Genomic DNA, 16,700 nt, shown 5'->3' with positions numbered 1-16,700 from the left:
CCATCTGGTTTTAGATCTTCCACTGGAGCACCACTAAAGCAGCCAATTACAGAATTTGTCCTTCAGAACAATTGCTAATAATTCACAAGAACCCCAACAGAAACAGTGACAACAAATTAATATGGAAGCAGAGGTTGATCATTCTGTATGGTTTTTCTGGAGAAAAATGGAGCAATGAATGAAAAAGCCACAGATCCTTCTTCAAACATAATACTCTAAAACTTCACGGTAGATGCTGAGATAGGAAATATTTGACCTGATGTTGGGTAACTAAGCTAGCAGACTGAAAAAGCAAAAACTCTTTAGAGTTACAAGGCTGAACGTGGGCATGCATATCACATATATTCGGACAGCGGGAGCTTTTCATCATAGATGAAAGTGTTACTCCCTTCAAGCCAACCCCTTTAGCATATAATTGAAGACTGCTCAGACAACTGAAGCTTCAAGGTGCTCTCCTGGAAGGACTATGTATACAGGACATTGTAAACACTAAATCTACATCTTGTGGCAGGCAGCAAGATTAACAGCATAAAGAGATTTTTTTTTTTTTTAAACAATTGTTAGAAAACTGTTAAGGGGCACCCAGGTGGCTCAGTCGGTTGAGAGTCCGACTTCGGCTCAGGTCATGATGTCACAGTTCGTGAGTTCGAGCCCCGCGTCAGGCTCTGTGCTGACAGCTCAGAGCCTGGAGTCTGCTTCAGATTCTGTGTCTCCCCTCTCTCTCTGCCCCACCCCCACTCATGCTCTGTCTCTCTCTGTTTTAAAAATAAATACAACATTAAAAAAAAAAAAAAAAATATATATATATATATATATATATATATATATATATATATATATATGTAAAAGAAAGAAAACTTCTGTTAAAAAGAACCTGGGAAATCTTGGTGATGGGGGTAAAGGAAGGGCTCATTATACTATTTTATGTTGTGTATGGTTTTTTAAAAAGGTTCCTCCAAATCTAATAAACAAGAGCCCAAAAGAAGATCTAAACAAAGTGGAAGGAAAACAGTACCAGCAGGGCTTCCTTGTATTTCTGTGCCAGATGCTGATTACATTTCCACAGAGGGCTGGCTATTTGCCAGAATCACAGTTATTCTGGAACACACATGTCTGCCTGAAATCCTAAACCGACAGCAGACGGCTACCTTGCAGGACAATAATGCTTAAGGCAAATTTTGCTGTTACAATGAAAAGAGCTCAGTTACTGCCCTCTTATCTCCCATGGAGAACACAGCCCAAGAGCAAAAGAGGAGACCCACAGACAAGATTGCTATCCTACAAAAAGTCTTTATTTAAGATTTATTTCAAAGAGAAATGAGCTCCTGAGACACACCATACTAGATGACATGAGATCTACTTTTAGCCGTTATTCTAGGCCATACAAAGTAGAATAAAGTTTAATAAACTGTAAGTGAAATGCAGCGATCCGTCATGTCAACAATACATTATATAAGCTTATCTAACTAGGATGACTAGTATGAACTTGGAAGAAGAAATATAGATAGAAAAAATTGCCCCTAACAAAAAGGCTCTAGAGAGGTCTGGATAAATAAAGGGACAGTAACAAATATACAGAATTGAGACAGTATTATCAAGTGTTTCAGGAACTACTCCTGGTTGCTAGTCCAACTTACCAAAGTCGTAAAACACAAAAAGTAAAAAAGCAGATGAGCTAGAGAACACTTTTACAGAACCAAATTCCTATAAATAAAAACTATGGTGGGGCGCCTGGGTGGCTCAGTCGGTTAAGCGTCCGACTTCAGCTCAGGTCATGATCTCGAGCTCTGTGAGTTTGAGCCCCGTGTCGGGCTCTGTGCTGACAGTTCAGAGTCTGGAGCCTATTTCGGATTCTGTGTCTCCCTCTCTCTCTGGTCCTCCCCCATTCATGCTCTGTCTCTGCCTCAAAAATAAATAAACATTAAAAATAAATAAATAAAATAAAAATAAAAACTATGGTTAATCCTTTGATATTCAATCTGAGACAATGGTTGGCCTGCATTGTTACAGTATTACCTGTCTTCCGGCTCCCATTTCTCTAAAAAGAGTTCCAAGTCAACAAACAAAACCCTTGGTTCCCTAGCAGCTACCTGCTCTAAGCCCTGCTTCTGGTCTATATCTTTGCAAAGAAACCAATCTGATAACGTCTGATAGTTGTCTTCACAAAACACCTCTGACTCCTCCACAAAATGACAAGCTCAGTCCACACACACAGCAGGTGTGGATGTGGTTAAGTGCAATTCGTTAGAAAAGAACAGCACTACTACAATTATCACAAGATACTTCCTTCAACCATTAACTCCTGTCTTCCTGTTAATAAAGGCCCAAACTGGCTGCAAATCCTGGGAAACTTATCAGGACTAACATTTACACAGTTTCATAGAAACTAGTCATATGACATATTTCATATGACTAGAAATGATTATGTATCGACCTTAAATATAAAATAATTTTTTCCTAAAATTACTATTCCTCAAAAATAATACACATTTTTTAAGAGGATGCTATCTTTAATAACTAGGTTAGTTATTCATTAGTGCTGACAAAACCAAGTGAACTTTTTGCTTTGAATTTGACAAGATGTGTTTTTCACATTTGACGGATATTTAAGGCAATGAATTGATGGCCAGATTTGGTCTTCTACTAAGTATATTAATAAATAAATACCTTACATTTTAAAAATGGATCAGTCAAGCAAAAGAAAATATAACATTTCCAATGCTTTTATCTTTTAAAATAGCACGATGAAAGGTACAAACCGCACAGAAATTACTAGTCTTCCAGTAATTTTTTTCTTCAAGCTATTTTTAATAACTATTTTTTGATGCAACTGTTGCTACAAGTATAGTTGGCATCATCTAACTATAGAGTGTTATACAGTGTGCAGTGATTCATCACTATAGCACTATATACGGTTAAAGGAAAATGACTATGTGGGACCATATGCAAAAGAAAAAAACATTACTATTTTTGTGAATGCTTACAACTATTTCCTGTGAAAAGATATGAGAAGGGTGAGGGCACCAAAATATAATTACTACAAACAGAGATTCTACTCACCAGTTTGATAGCTACATATTCATTGGTGTAGAGATTTTTACCTAGGGGAAAAGCAGAATGTATATGTTTTAGTGACATTTATTTTGGGAAACGCAAAGCAAAATCTTAGCTTACAGGGTCATGAGAAAGGTCACGTTCCCAACGCTATTCACATATATGAAACATGATTTATAAGCGAAAAGCTAAAGAAATAATGAGACCCAGTAAGACAAGAATAGAAACCACTTGAGAATTTGGAAATTTAAGTTAGACGTGAGAACTTAGAAAAAAGAAAACAAGTCTCCTCTCTCTCACACACGTTTTGTTATTTATTATTTCCCGACAACTAAGCCATGAAGCAAACCAAGAAGTGCCAGAATGTCAAAGATGCAGAAATTTTAACTCTTGGCACAATAAACACAAACCCTCACTTTTTAAACTAACAAATGGGAATTATAGATTATTTGTCACTGCCCTAAAACTTACCTACTGTCTGTAAGTAGATGATTCTCAAAGCTGTTTGGCTTTTGCACCACAACTCTAGCTCTTTACATGCAGAAAACAGCTCTCTACCTGCATAACTTAAACATCTCAAGTTCTTCCTGAAATAGTAAGGATTATTTCCTCTCAACTTCTCTACTTCAATAAGTGGAATCAATACTCTCCTAGACATCTAGAGGAAGTGCCTGGAGTGAGGATGAGGATGAGGATGAAGGTAGCAATTACCCACTTTGTGAGCTCATACTACATGCTGGCTATGTAACTATCTTCACCTCCCCACCTCTACTCATTCTTAAAGGTGAATTTAAATTCCTCCAGAGTGTTTAGTGTATACCATGTGGTTTAGCCACTGCACTGGACTTCACATTTCTTCTTATACATTTGTCCTATCTTAATCAGCTAGACTATAAATATCTTGAGAGTAGGAAATATTTACCCAGCAGTTCTCTCAATGCCTCATCGACTGTTCTGCACATCACAGACACTCAAAACAAACACTGACTGATGAAAAGTTATCAGCACGTATAATTACTTTTTAAATAACACATAGAAGTAAATGTATTTACACACACATACACATACACACATAACGTACATGGCTAGATATAAAGGCATGGAGAAGGATATACAAAGATGTACATTAAAGACAGATACCATATGTTTTCAATCTTATGTGGATCCTGAGAAACTTAACAGGAACCCATGGGGGAGGGGCAGGAAAAAAAAAAAAAAAAAGAGAGAGAGGTTAGAGTGGGAGAGAGCCAAAGCATAAGAGACTTAAAAACTGAGAACAGAGGGTTGATGGGGGGTGGGAGGGAGGGGAGGGTAGGTGATGGGTATTGAAGAGGGCATCTTTTGGGATGAGCACTGGGTGTTGTATGGAAACCAATTTGACAATAAATTTCATATATAAAAAAACAAATATAGAAAGATATACATTAAGGTATTAAAATGACTATTTCTTAAACACACACACACACACACACACACACACACACACACACTTTATCTTGGAAACTAAAGGCTGCTTACAATACTATTTTAACCAAGATCTAAACAACAGGCAGCCCTTTGCAAACTATACCATTATACTTTTAATTAGGCTATCAGGTTGCTGAGCACCTTTATGTGTCAAAGAGTACACTAATTTAGGAATAACTTTTGTGGGCAAGTAACATAATAAAGAGGACTTGCCGACTGCCAGAGAAATACCTAACATACCATTAAAGATGAACAACTTCTTTTTTAAAGAAACCAAAATAGAAAACAGGTAATTTTTCCCTATATATTAATTGCATTCAGCTTCTAAAAGTCAATTTGTGTTTCTGATTAATCTTCCCACCAAAAACATTTTAAAAAATGTATCTGATTAAATTGTGAAAAGGAAACTAATAACTGGGAGAGGAATAGATAAGGCAGAAATAGCCAATGGAGGGAAATTAAAGTTCCCTGCATGTACAAAATTAAATTTTATTTTCTGTTTAAATAAACAAAAACAGGGGCGCCTGGGTGGCGCAGTCGGTTAAGCGTCCGACTTCAGCCAGGTCACGATCTTGCGGTCCGTGAGTTCAAGCCCCGCGTCGGGCTCTGGGCTGATGGCTCAGAGCCTGGAGCCTGTTTCCGATTCCGTGTCTCCCTCTCTCTCTGCCCCTCCCCCATTCATGCTCTGTCTCTCTCTGTCCCAAAAATAAATAAACGTTGAAAAAAAAATTAAATAAATAAATAAATAAATAAACAAACAAAAACAAAAAACTTCAACTTAACCACAGACTTATCTCACACCAGGTACAATTCTGCATAAAGATTTTTCAGAATAGCCCTTCCTGGCACAGTATAAGCATTATTATTGTGACCCCAAATCAATTCTGGCACAAGGCTGACCCTAAGAACTTAGTATTACTTAGAGAAAAACAGTCAATTTCAAATTGTAAGTATGTTTAGGAGTCTTTCTGAATTGGACACACCCTCCCGCCAGTTTTTACAGTGAGAATTCCTATGGGAGGCAGGGGTACCAAAATTTATCCCTCACTCATTTAAATTATAACATGCCATTAGTGTCGAAGATAACTTAATCTTTGAAGTATATGTGTGAAGTAACAGATCTTTAATTCCATAGATACAACATTTAAAGTGAAGTATGGTAGTGGTAGAAATGTAATAGAGTAACCAACCTAGATTCTGATCTGTGAGCAAGAAAAGAGAGAAGGCAATTCAGGAGTTCTCAGGAAATAAATTCTTTTCTTTTTATCTTCCCTCTACGTCCTTCCCCCAAGAGTCTTAAAAAATGAGTAGGATTTTAAATAGGTGAAGAAGGGGAGGGGCACCTGGGTGGCTTAGTCAGTTGGGCGTCTGATGTCTGACTTCGGCTCAGGTCATGATCTCACAGTTTGTGAGTTCGAGCCCCGCGTCAGGCTCTGTGCTGACAGCTTGGGGCCTGAAGCCTGCTTTGGATTCTGTCTCCCCCTCTCTCTGCCCCTCCCCTGCTCATGCTGTGTCTCTGTCTTTCAATAATGAATAAATGTTAAAAAAAAAAAATTAAATAGTTGAAGAAGCGGAAAAGGCATCCCAAAGCGAAGAAGATGAATGAACAAACAAAAAAGTGACAAAGTAGATGGCACAGTCTAAGAATGATAGGTGGTCTGGGAGTAGACGGACCGTAAGTTGCATTGTGAGGATCAGGAAGTGGTAGGGACAGACAAAGAGGGGTTACGGTAGAAACAGGGCTAGAAAAGTAAGACTCAGTATACATGAGAAAAGTCCTCAATGCCACTTAAAGTTTAAAACAAAGTTTTTGAGTAGGGTAGTGACATGATCAAACCTGTGTTTTGAATAACCACTTGTGAGGAAACATAAATGACCAATTAAAAAAATAAAAGACCAGAGGTAGGGGTAAGCATTTGAACATTTATTACCCATCATATGCAGATATCAGACATCTAAGATGAGTAACACTCAGTTCTCACCCTGCAGAGACTATAATCTAGCTCCTCACACAGGGCCTTGTACAGATGGCACACAAGTTTATTGAATTAATCACATAATGCGATGAGAGTTAAAAGAGAAATATGAACAAGTCAATAGAGGAGCCTGGATGAGGGAGTATAAAGCATCTGGCCACAAGTGGCACTCACAGTAAGTCTCAGAAGGACAGAAGAGAGAATAAAGGGTATTTCATAGTACATAAAAAATACTAATGTGAATAGTGAGATGGAAACATGATAGAAAATGCACAGAATCTGATATACTGCATGTGGACCAACATGAATGGAACACAAAATAAATGGAGAAAAACGGTGAGAAGTCAAGTCAGAAAGATCCAATAGGGACAGAGTGTGAATCACCTTGAATGCTAGCTTCTTACCCTAGGGTATGCACAACCAAACATATGTGGAGATGTGCCAGGGCGTAAGCTATACAAATAAGGCATGCTTTTCCTAGGTCCTCACTTTCCTTTGAAGATTTGGGAAAAATCTTTTTTATAGTAAAACAAACTCTTTATATTATAGAAATTGCACAGATTTCTTTTGAAGAAAAAAAAAGGTAAGAGTTTAAAGAAATCCCAGGCACTTACAGATCTGCTTGTTCCAGAGTCCAGGGCGGGGATTGGGGGTCGGGGGGGAGGTCTCACCAATCAGTGGGTAAGCTTTTTCTCATTTTCCCCATTGGGCAGCCCAGGTTTCACAGTGTGTTTCACTTTCTACAGTGTGAACCTGCCATCTCCCGTGAGGGTGGTACAGGGTATCTGCCAGGGGATGCCAGGGAGGGAGATGATTTAGCCATCTGACTGCTTCACATATAGACTTGCAGCTAAGTTCTCTGTTTTTACTCCTTCTCCCTACTTCATCCCTGTTTTCTGAGCTCCTAGTGTCTCCAATTCTTTAGTTTAACTAGTGTAATTTATGTTACAAACCCCCCTACCCTTTCAATCATCAGCTTGCTCTGGACTGCTAAGTCAATTACCACTTAACTATCTACTCTCCAGCTTCAAAAATTTTATTAACATTTCTCACTTCTTTTCCTCTTCTCTCTCACTGTGTGTGTGTGTGTGTGTGTGTGTGTGTGTGTGTGTGTCTATTTATGCCTTAAAGAGGTCAAGAAGAATGTTCAACTCATCTTTTTAGCCCTGGCAACATATACAGTATCTGATATGTAATGGGTAACAGATGCTTGCTGCAGTGAAAACAAATTCATTTAACATTCAGAAGGTTCTGACAAAGTTCTAGGATAATAAAAAAAGAAGCCTAGGTTATAATCAGATATGGATAATCCTAAATGCATATATAGGAGTTTTGATTTCCTTATTCAGCTTGCTGTGAAACCAACAAAGGTCTCGTGCCACGAGTAAAAGCATAATGGTAAAAATTTTATTTTAAAAATATTAATCTGGCCCCAAAGTATAAAATAAAAGAGAGAATACCTAGAAAGAGGAGAGGAGAATACCTAGAAAGAAGATGAAGGGGAAGCTTTGATAGCAGAACATTTAAAGAATAAATGTTCTTTATGTGGTTATGAGCATTCCATGAGTTAGAATATGTGAAAGTACTTTCTAAACTGCAAAATGCTAGATAAATCTAATTTTTATCTACTTCTCTTATTATTGCAGGGTATTACCCAATAATTGCTGGAAGAAAACAACTTAAAAATATGATTTATAATCAAGGCATTTCAATGAGACAAAACTAATAACCTTTGGAGTACCTGTAAATGTGAAGGAGAAGGAAAAGAGAAGGGTCAAAAAAGTCTTCATCAGTTGAGAACAGAAAGAACCACAAGACAAGGCACTCTGCCACTCTACCATTACGATGCCTCCCTCCAAGTTCCTACTAAACCAAAAAGTAATCTGTAATTATGAAATGTTTCTCAGCTTCAACTTTCGTATCTATATAAAAAGTTGGAGCCCCTGGGTGGCTCAGTTGGCTAAGTGTTCGACTCTTGCTTTCGGCTCAGGGCATGATCTCGCAGTTTGTGAGTTCCAGCCCCAGGTCCGGCTCTGCACTAACAGCAGGAAGTCTGCTTGGAATTCTCTCTCTCTCCACCCCTCCCCCACTCACGGTCTCTCTCTTAAAATAGATGAATAAAGAATTTAAAAAATATAATCACAGAAACACAAGGAATAAGGAAGCCTATGTTAACACCAAATGTGATAGCTGATACATCACAGAATGCTGACTTGTGTTTGCTTACTTTCTCTGGGGGCACCAAAAGAACTGAACACATGTCACCCTCTTCCAAAGCAATTATCCTTAATCCTAAGAGGCACTGGAGGTGACGAAATAATTCTCTTGTGCTATGCATCACTCAAATGAATTCCTTTGCCAGAGGCATCATGAAGACTGAACAGGCCAACACAAAGTGCAGCCATGTAAAAGGCTAGATAATCACTCAGCCACCATCCTCCTCAGTGATATACTTACTCAAAAATTTTGCTCTGGAAGAATTTAATTACAAAGATAGAGGGTTAAAATCTTGCCCATTTAAAATGAATGACTGCTTCAGCTAAAATAGATTTCTTAAATATATATATTTAAAACATATCAATAACTGTGAGAAAGGCAGGCACTTTAATGGACAGCAAAATGCCACCGATGAGATGGCATGATCCCAAGCACTCAAAGCTTTTAGTATCTGTTGCACAAAATCCACAATGCTTCCCACGCTCACTTCCTGGCTATGAGTTCTTTTATTGTTAATGGAAATGAAACTGCATTACATAGTAGTTTTTGGAGCTTTACGTCTAAACTCAGCCTTTTGAAAGAGCAGCCCTGGATGTGATGCTGCCCATAAAACCCACTGCATGAAGACTTCCTATTTTAGTAAGTCACCTACAGAGACAACATTTACTGTAAGCTTCATCAGACACAGCATTATTTCAAAGAACCAGCAGGCCTCAGTTCTCAAGAGTCACACTGATAAAGGAACATACAGCCTCGGGCTCCCAGTTTAAACGTTAGATCTCCAGCTGTCACATTTTCTGGTCCTAAAGTGAAAGTAGTACATTTATAAATCACTACCTAGAACTTGTAAAAACAAATAAACAAACAAAAAATCCAGCCAAATGAACTTGAGGTATTTTGTGTTAAAAGAAGAAACTGCTTTTTTGTAACTTTCATTGGTTACCATGTCTATCCAGGGCAAAGAGGGCAGGCTGGCCTAGCGCCTCTACTACCCAGAGAACATCTTTTTAGGTAGGTATTATGATTAGGGGTAAGAAGATAACAAATAGAACTATAGCTTTAAAGAAAAGAGCCACAAATCTTTTTCATTTTTACTTAATTCTACTAGTGAACTCGTACACTGTGCAGAAATGTTTCCCAAATGGTTAGCAGTTAACAACAAGAGTAATTTCTCCTTGTGCTATGTTTCTTGAAGGGATTACTTATCAATATTAGTAGTATATTATTAAAAAATTAAATCTTGCTCAACAACACCGGTAGTTATAGAACATGTTTACTGTTAATATGCAAAAACAGGTCTTATTTATATATTTATAAACATGTCTATTTTAGGCAATGTTTGTTAAAATGTTTTCTAAAGTGCAGGACGTGATCCACTAGTGAAGTGTGAAATAAATAAATACAAGGAGTCCTGACTAACATGTTTTTAAAATTTTTTTTTCAACATTTTTATTTATTTTTGGGACAGAGAGAGACAGAGCATGAACGGGAGAGGGGCAGAGAGAGAGGGAGACACAGAATCGGAAACAGGCTCCAGGCTCCGAGCCATCAGCCCAGAGCCCGATGCGGGGCTCGAACTCACGGACCGCGAGATCGTGACCTGGCTGAAGTCGGACACTTAACCGACTGCGCCACCCAGGCGCCCCCCAACATGTTTTTAAAAAAAAAATAGTGTAAAATAAAAAATACAGTATACCACTCTTAGCATGGGTATTATTTCATTAAATGTCTGCTTCAGATATATATACATATTAAATTGTGTATGCAGTGGATCATAGCGTAATCGTTTTAGTGTGTCATGGTCAAAAAACAAAAGCCACTAATAAAAACCTGGGGGTACCTGGGTGGTTTAATTGGTGGAGTGAATTCAACCCAAAACGGTAATAAGATACCATGGGAGAAACCTAACCAAAGAGGTAAAAGACTTGTATTCTGAAAAGGGTAAAACACTTACGAAAAAAATTGATGACACAAAGAATTGGAAAGACATTCCATGCTCATGAACTGGAAGAACAAATACTGTTCAAGTGTCTATACTCCCCAAAGCAATCTACATGTTTAATGCAATCCCTATCATTTTTTTTTGGAGCATTTTTTGGAGAACTAGAACAATCAATCACAAAATTTGTACGGAACCACAAGAGATCCCAAATAGCTGAAACAACTTTGAAAAAGAAAAGCAAAGAAGCATCACAATTCTGGATTTCAAGTTACATTACAAAGCTATAGTTACCACACAGTATGTTACTAGCACAAAAAGAGACACACAGATCAAAGAAACAGAACAGAAAACCCAAAAAGGGGACACAACTATCTGGTCAATTAATCTTCAACAAAGCTGGAAAGAATACCCAATGGGAAAAAAACAGTCTCTTCAACAAATGGTGCTGGGAAAACTGGACAGCTATATGCAGAAGAATGAAATTGGACCACTTTCTTTTCTTTTTTATTACTTGAAAAACATTTTAACATTTATTCATATTTGAGAGTGAGAGAGACAGAGCATGAGTGGGGGAGGGGCAGAGAGAGCAGGAGACACAGAATCAGAAGCAGGCTCCAGGCTCTGAGCTGCCAGCACAGAGCCCTACATGGGACTCAAACTCACGAACCTGTGAGATCATGACCTGAGCTGAAGTTGGACATCCAACCAACTGAGCCACCCAGGCGCCCCTGGACCACTTTCTTATACCATACACATAAAGAAATTCAAAATGGATGAAAGACCTAAATGTGAGACTTGTAACCATAAAAATCCTAGAGGAGAACATATAGGCAGTAACCTCTTTGACATGGGTCATAGCAAATTCTTTCTAGATGTGTCTTGGGAGGCAAGAACAAACTACTGGGACCTTCATCAAAATAAAATGCTTCTGCACAGTGAAGGAAACAATCAATAAAACTAAAAGGCAACCTATGGGACGGGAGAAGATATCTGCAAATGACTTATCTGATAAAGGTTTAATATCCAAAATCTATAAAGAACTTATCAAACTCAACACCCAAAAAAAACAAAAACTCAGTTAAGAAATGTGCAGAAGATGGGGTCCCTGGGTGGCTTAAGTGGTTAAGCATCTGATTCTTGATCTCAACTCAGGCCATGATCTCACAGTTCGTGAGTTCCAGTCCCATGTTGAGCTTTTCCCAGACAGTGTGGTGCCTGCTTGGGATTCTATCTCTCTTTCTCTCTCCTCTCCATCTGTGACCCTCCCCTGCTTGTGCTTACTCTCGGGGGTTCTCTAATAAATAGACTTAAAAAAAAAAAAAGAAAAAGAAATGGGCAGAAGATACGAATAGACATTTTTCCAAAGAAGACATACATGCTCAACATTGCACACCATCAGGTAAATGCAAATCAAAACTCCAATGAGATGGTACCTCACACCTGTCAGAATGGCTAAAATCAACAATACAAGAAACAACCGGTGCTGGTGAGGATAGGGAGAAAGGCAAACCCTCTTGCACTGTTGGTGGGAACGCAAACTGGTGCATCCACTCTGGAGAACAGTATGGAGGTTCCTCAAAAAGTTAAAAACAGGGGTGCCTGGATGGCTTAGCGAGTTAAGCATCTGACTCTTGATTTCAGTTCAGGTCATGATCTCACAATTGTAGAACCCATATTGGGCTCCACACCACACTCAGGATGGAGCCTGGTAAGATTCTCTCTCTCCTTCTGCCCGTCCTGTGCTCCCATGCACACTCTCTCTCTCTCTCAAAAAAAAAAAAAAAAAAAAGTTAAAAATAGAACTACCTTACAATCCAGCAATTGCACCACTAGGTTCTTAATCCAAACAATACAAAAATACTAATTCAAGGAAATATATGTACCCTGATGTTTAGAGCAGCATTATCTACCACAGCCAAATTATGGAAACAGCCCAAGTGTCCACTGACTGATGAATGGATAAAGATGTGGTATGTGTGTGTGCACACACATACAATGGATTATTACTCAGCCATTAAAAAAGAATGAAATCTTGTCATTTGCAATGACACAGATGGAGCTAGAGAGTATTATGCTAAGTGAAATAAATCAGTCAGAGAAAGACAAGTACCATATTACTTCATTCATATGTGGGATTTAAGAAACAAATGAACAAATGGGGTAAAAAAGAGGGAGGCAAACCAAGAATCAAACTTTTTTTTTTTAATTTTAGAGAGACAGTGAGAGAGAGTGAGCATGACTGGGGAAGAGGACAAGAGGGGGAGAGAAAGAAAAGGAATGAGAATTTCAAGCAAGCTCCACACCCATTGTGGAATAGGGGCTTGACACAGGGCTCAATCCCATGACCCTGAGATCATGACCTAAGCCGAAATCAAGAGTTGGACACTCAACTGACAGAGCCACCCAAGTGTCCCCCCCTCACTTTTTTTTTGGAAAGACTCTTAACTAGAGAACAAATTGTTGGTTACCAGAGGGGAGGTGGGTGGACAGGGATGGGTAAAATAGGTGATGAGGATTAAGGAGAGCACTTGCTGTGATGAGCACTGGGTATTTTATGGAAGTGTTTAAATCACTATATTGTAACCTGAAACTAATAATGCACTGTATGCTAACAAACTGGAATTTAAGTAAAAACTTTAAAAAACATGCACATGAAAAAATTTTTAATCAAAACCTTCTGGAAAGCAGTTTCAATGATCTCAATTTGAGTCAGTGATTGGCCTAACTTCATTGACTTTTGATAGTAAGAAAAATGAGGGGTTCTCTAATGGCTCAAAGTCTGGAATAAGGCTTAGTAGGGTGAGATAAAAGGGTGGGACGATATTTATAAATGGGATCAAAGAAAGACCCATATATCCCGTTTCAAGAAGGGGAGCCTATGAAGTACTTACAGAGGCCTCTGTTTTACTAAGCAAATGCGTAAAACTTTCTATATCAGAGTGGTGAGAAAAAAAAATTGGAATGAATCACTCCAGAAAGCATGATATTCTGCAGCTGAAAAATACAAAAGTACTTTATTTTTTGAATTTAATTATTATGTAAAGTTTTAAAGTTTTATAATGATTACCCCATGTAACCTCATCCAATTTCAATAACTAAATTATTTTGAAGCAAATCCCAGGTATTATATTTTACTAAAAAATATTTCATTAAAGAGGCGCCTGGGTGGCTCAGTCAGTTAAGCATCCGATGTCAGCTCATGTCATGATCTCATGGTTCGTGAGCTCGAGCCCTGGGTCAGGATCTGTGCTGAAACCTCAGTGCCTGGAGCCTGCTTCAGATCCTGTGTCTGTCTGTCTTTCTCTCTGCCCCTCCCCCACTCATGCTCTGTCTCTCTCTCAAAAATAAACATTAAAAAAACTTTTTTATTAAAAAAATTTCGGGGCGCCTGGGTGGCGCAGTCGGTTAAGCGTCCGACTTCAGCCAGGTCACGATCTCGCGGTCCGTGAGTTCGAGCCCCGCGTCAGGCTCTGGGCTGATGGCTCGGAGCCTGGAGCCTGTTTCCGATTCTGTGTCTCCCTCTCTCTCTGCCCCTCCCCCGTTCATGCTCTGTCTCTCTCTGTCCCAAAAATAAATAAACGTTGAAAAAAAAAATTAAAAAAAAAATTTCATTATGAATCTCTAATAGATGTGAAGTACTTTTTCAGAACAGGCAGATGACTTGGTATTTGAAGACTTCTGCAATATAAATGTGGCAAATCCGAAGACCAAATGGAGATCCATGGACAAGGAGAAGGCTATACCAGTCAGACATTCAAGCCACTCAGGAAGAAAAGTCTACTTGGTCCTTTCAACAGTAAAAGGATTGAAAGTGAAAAAATACAACTATGAAAAGAGTTCAAAGTGGTTCTAGAAGCAAGTGATTCTAGAAAAACTAAAACCATGGATTGTCAATTATTTGAATTTGATCATCAGCTAAAACAGTGTAATATGTTATTAATATTTGTTCTTTTGTTGTTTGTGCTTTTGTTCTTAACTAGGAATCCACTGCCAAATCTGAGGGTGTGAAGATTTAGACTTATCGTATAAGAGATTTATAGTTTGGGCTCTTACATTTAGTTCTTTGATCCACTTTGGATTAATTTTTGAATATGGTATGAGGTCCAGGTTCAAATCAAATCCTTTGCATGTGAGTATCCAGTTGTCCTAAGAGCATTTATTGAAAAAATATAGTTCTCCATTGAATGGTCTTGGCATACTGGTCAAAAAGCAATGGATCACAGATGATTCTCAATCTATTATGTCTATTATAATGCCAGTACCACTGGCATCAGATCACTGTTGCTTTGTAGTAAGTTTTGAAATAAGAAAGTGTGAGTCATTCAACTTTATTCTTGTTTTTCAATACTGTTTTGGCTCTTCTGGGCACCTTGCAACTACATATGAATTTTACGATCAGCCCGTCAATTTCTACAAAGAACCCCAGCTAGAATTCTGACAGGGATTGTGTTAAATCTGTAGATCAGTTTGGGGAGTACTACCATCTTAACAATATTAAGTTTGATCCCTAAATATGAAGGTCTTTCCATGTATTTAGGTCTTTAATTTCTTTTAACATTTTATAGTTTTCAGAGTATAAATTTTACACTCATTTTGTTAAATTTATTCTATTTTGATAGTATTGTAAACAGAATTGTTTTCTTAACTTTGTTTTCAGGTTAAATATAGATGCTTTTGTTTAATAACAATTTGGACCTCTTCTCTCATGATCCATTCCCAGAAGGATATTATGTCTTTTAATTAGAAAAGACTGAGCCACCCAGGCACCCCAAGTATCAGTAATTTTTAATTCTGACCGAAGGGGCATGGGGATGTACATAAAAGTGCTCTCATAGCTCAGTTGTGAACAATATTTTCACAACCATACAACTATAAATGTAAAAAAAACCCGGTGTGTGTGTGTGTGTGTGTGTGTGTGTGTGTGTGTGTGTGTGTGTGCGCTTTAGCCCCAGAGGGGGTGCACCATTCTTGGAGGTACTGTAATACCACGTTGATGCACAGAGTGAATGGGGCAAGCACCTATTCCATCTCCCTGCTCTAAAAAACATTTAACTTACTGTCCTTGGATACAGGACATATCAGATATTAAACTAATAAGAACAGATACTATACTTGATCTTAGCCAAGAGGCCAAAAAGTAACTGTGTAGAAAAATGGTTTAACAAAGTATATGATGTAAGTATAAAGGGAGAACATGGGGGAGTGACTGGGATGGTGTACACAAGAAAAATGAAAAACAATATTCAGTAACACTTAAAAAAAGGAAGCATCTAGAGGTCATGGTTAAAAGAGTGGAAATGTTTGTCTGTAGAGATTAGGACTTTACTACCTATGCCATATGGTTATTTTCATTAAAATTATTATAGGGCACCTGGGTGGCTCAGTCGTTTAAGCATCTGACTTCAGCTCCGGACATGATCTCACAGTTGGTGAGTTCAAGACCCACATCAGATCCTCTGTCCCCCTCTATCTCTACCCCTCTCTCACACTATCTCAAAAACAGACAAACATTTAAAAAATTAAATTATAAAAGGGTGTTGGCTGACTGTCAGTAAAGCATGCGACTCTTGATCTCAGAGTTGTGAGTTCAAGCCCCACACTGGGTATAGAGATTACTTTAAAAATAAAGTTAAAATAAAAAATTAAATTATAAAAAATAGATTATCTAGGGGCACCTGTGCAGCTCAGTGGGGTTGAGCATCTGACTTCAGCTCAGGTCATCATCTCACAGTTCATGAGTTCAAGCCCCACATCAGGCTCACTGCCATCAGCACAGAGTCTACTTCAGAGTCCACTTCAGATCCTGTCCCTCTCTCCCTGCCCCTCCCCTGCTTGTACTCTCTCAAAAATAAATAAAACACTAAATAAATCAGTAAGTAAGTAAGTAAGTATCTATTGCCCTAGTAACCCTAGTAAGTAAGTAACTCTTGCCCTAGTAACCCCAACTCAGGAAAAAACTGGATTAACCTAGACTTTTTGGAAAAGTACAAGTTCAGGCAGTTTTCTCCTTAGGATGCATGATGACATCATGTAAATATTGATTC

The 16,700-nt window shown here is 38.3% G+C and overlaps 1 protein-coding gene and 1 non-coding gene across 3 annotated transcripts in view; both read right to left on the bottom strand.

The window, feature by feature from the left end:
• The window catches only part of CSNK1G1 (casein kinase 1 gamma 1), a 162,734-nt gene that overhangs the window by 83,173 nt on the left and 62,861 nt on the right, over window positions 1-16,700 (bottom strand). For both annotated transcript variants that reach the window (XM_043555191.1, XM_043555189.1), the window contains exon 3: window positions 3,061-3,101. In XM_043555191.1, coding sequence (XP_043411126.1) covers window positions 3,061-3,101 — 41 coding nt within the window. The remainder of the gene's footprint in view (window positions 1-3,060; window positions 3,102-16,700) is intronic.
• LOC122469905 lies at window positions 15,609-15,798 on the bottom strand. Its single transcript, XR_006293783.1, has one exon. It is a non-coding gene; the product is annotated as a U2 spliceosomal RNA (small nuclear RNA).

The sequence above is a fragment of the Prionailurus bengalensis genome, chromosome B3, assembly GCF_016509475.1.
Source record: "Prionailurus bengalensis isolate Pbe53 chromosome B3, Fcat_Pben_1.1_paternal_pri, whole genome shotgun sequence".
Classification (NCBI taxonomy): domain Eukaryota; kingdom Metazoa; phylum Chordata; class Mammalia; order Carnivora; family Felidae; genus Prionailurus; species Prionailurus bengalensis.
This window is presented reverse-complemented; position numbering and strand designations above follow the sequence as displayed.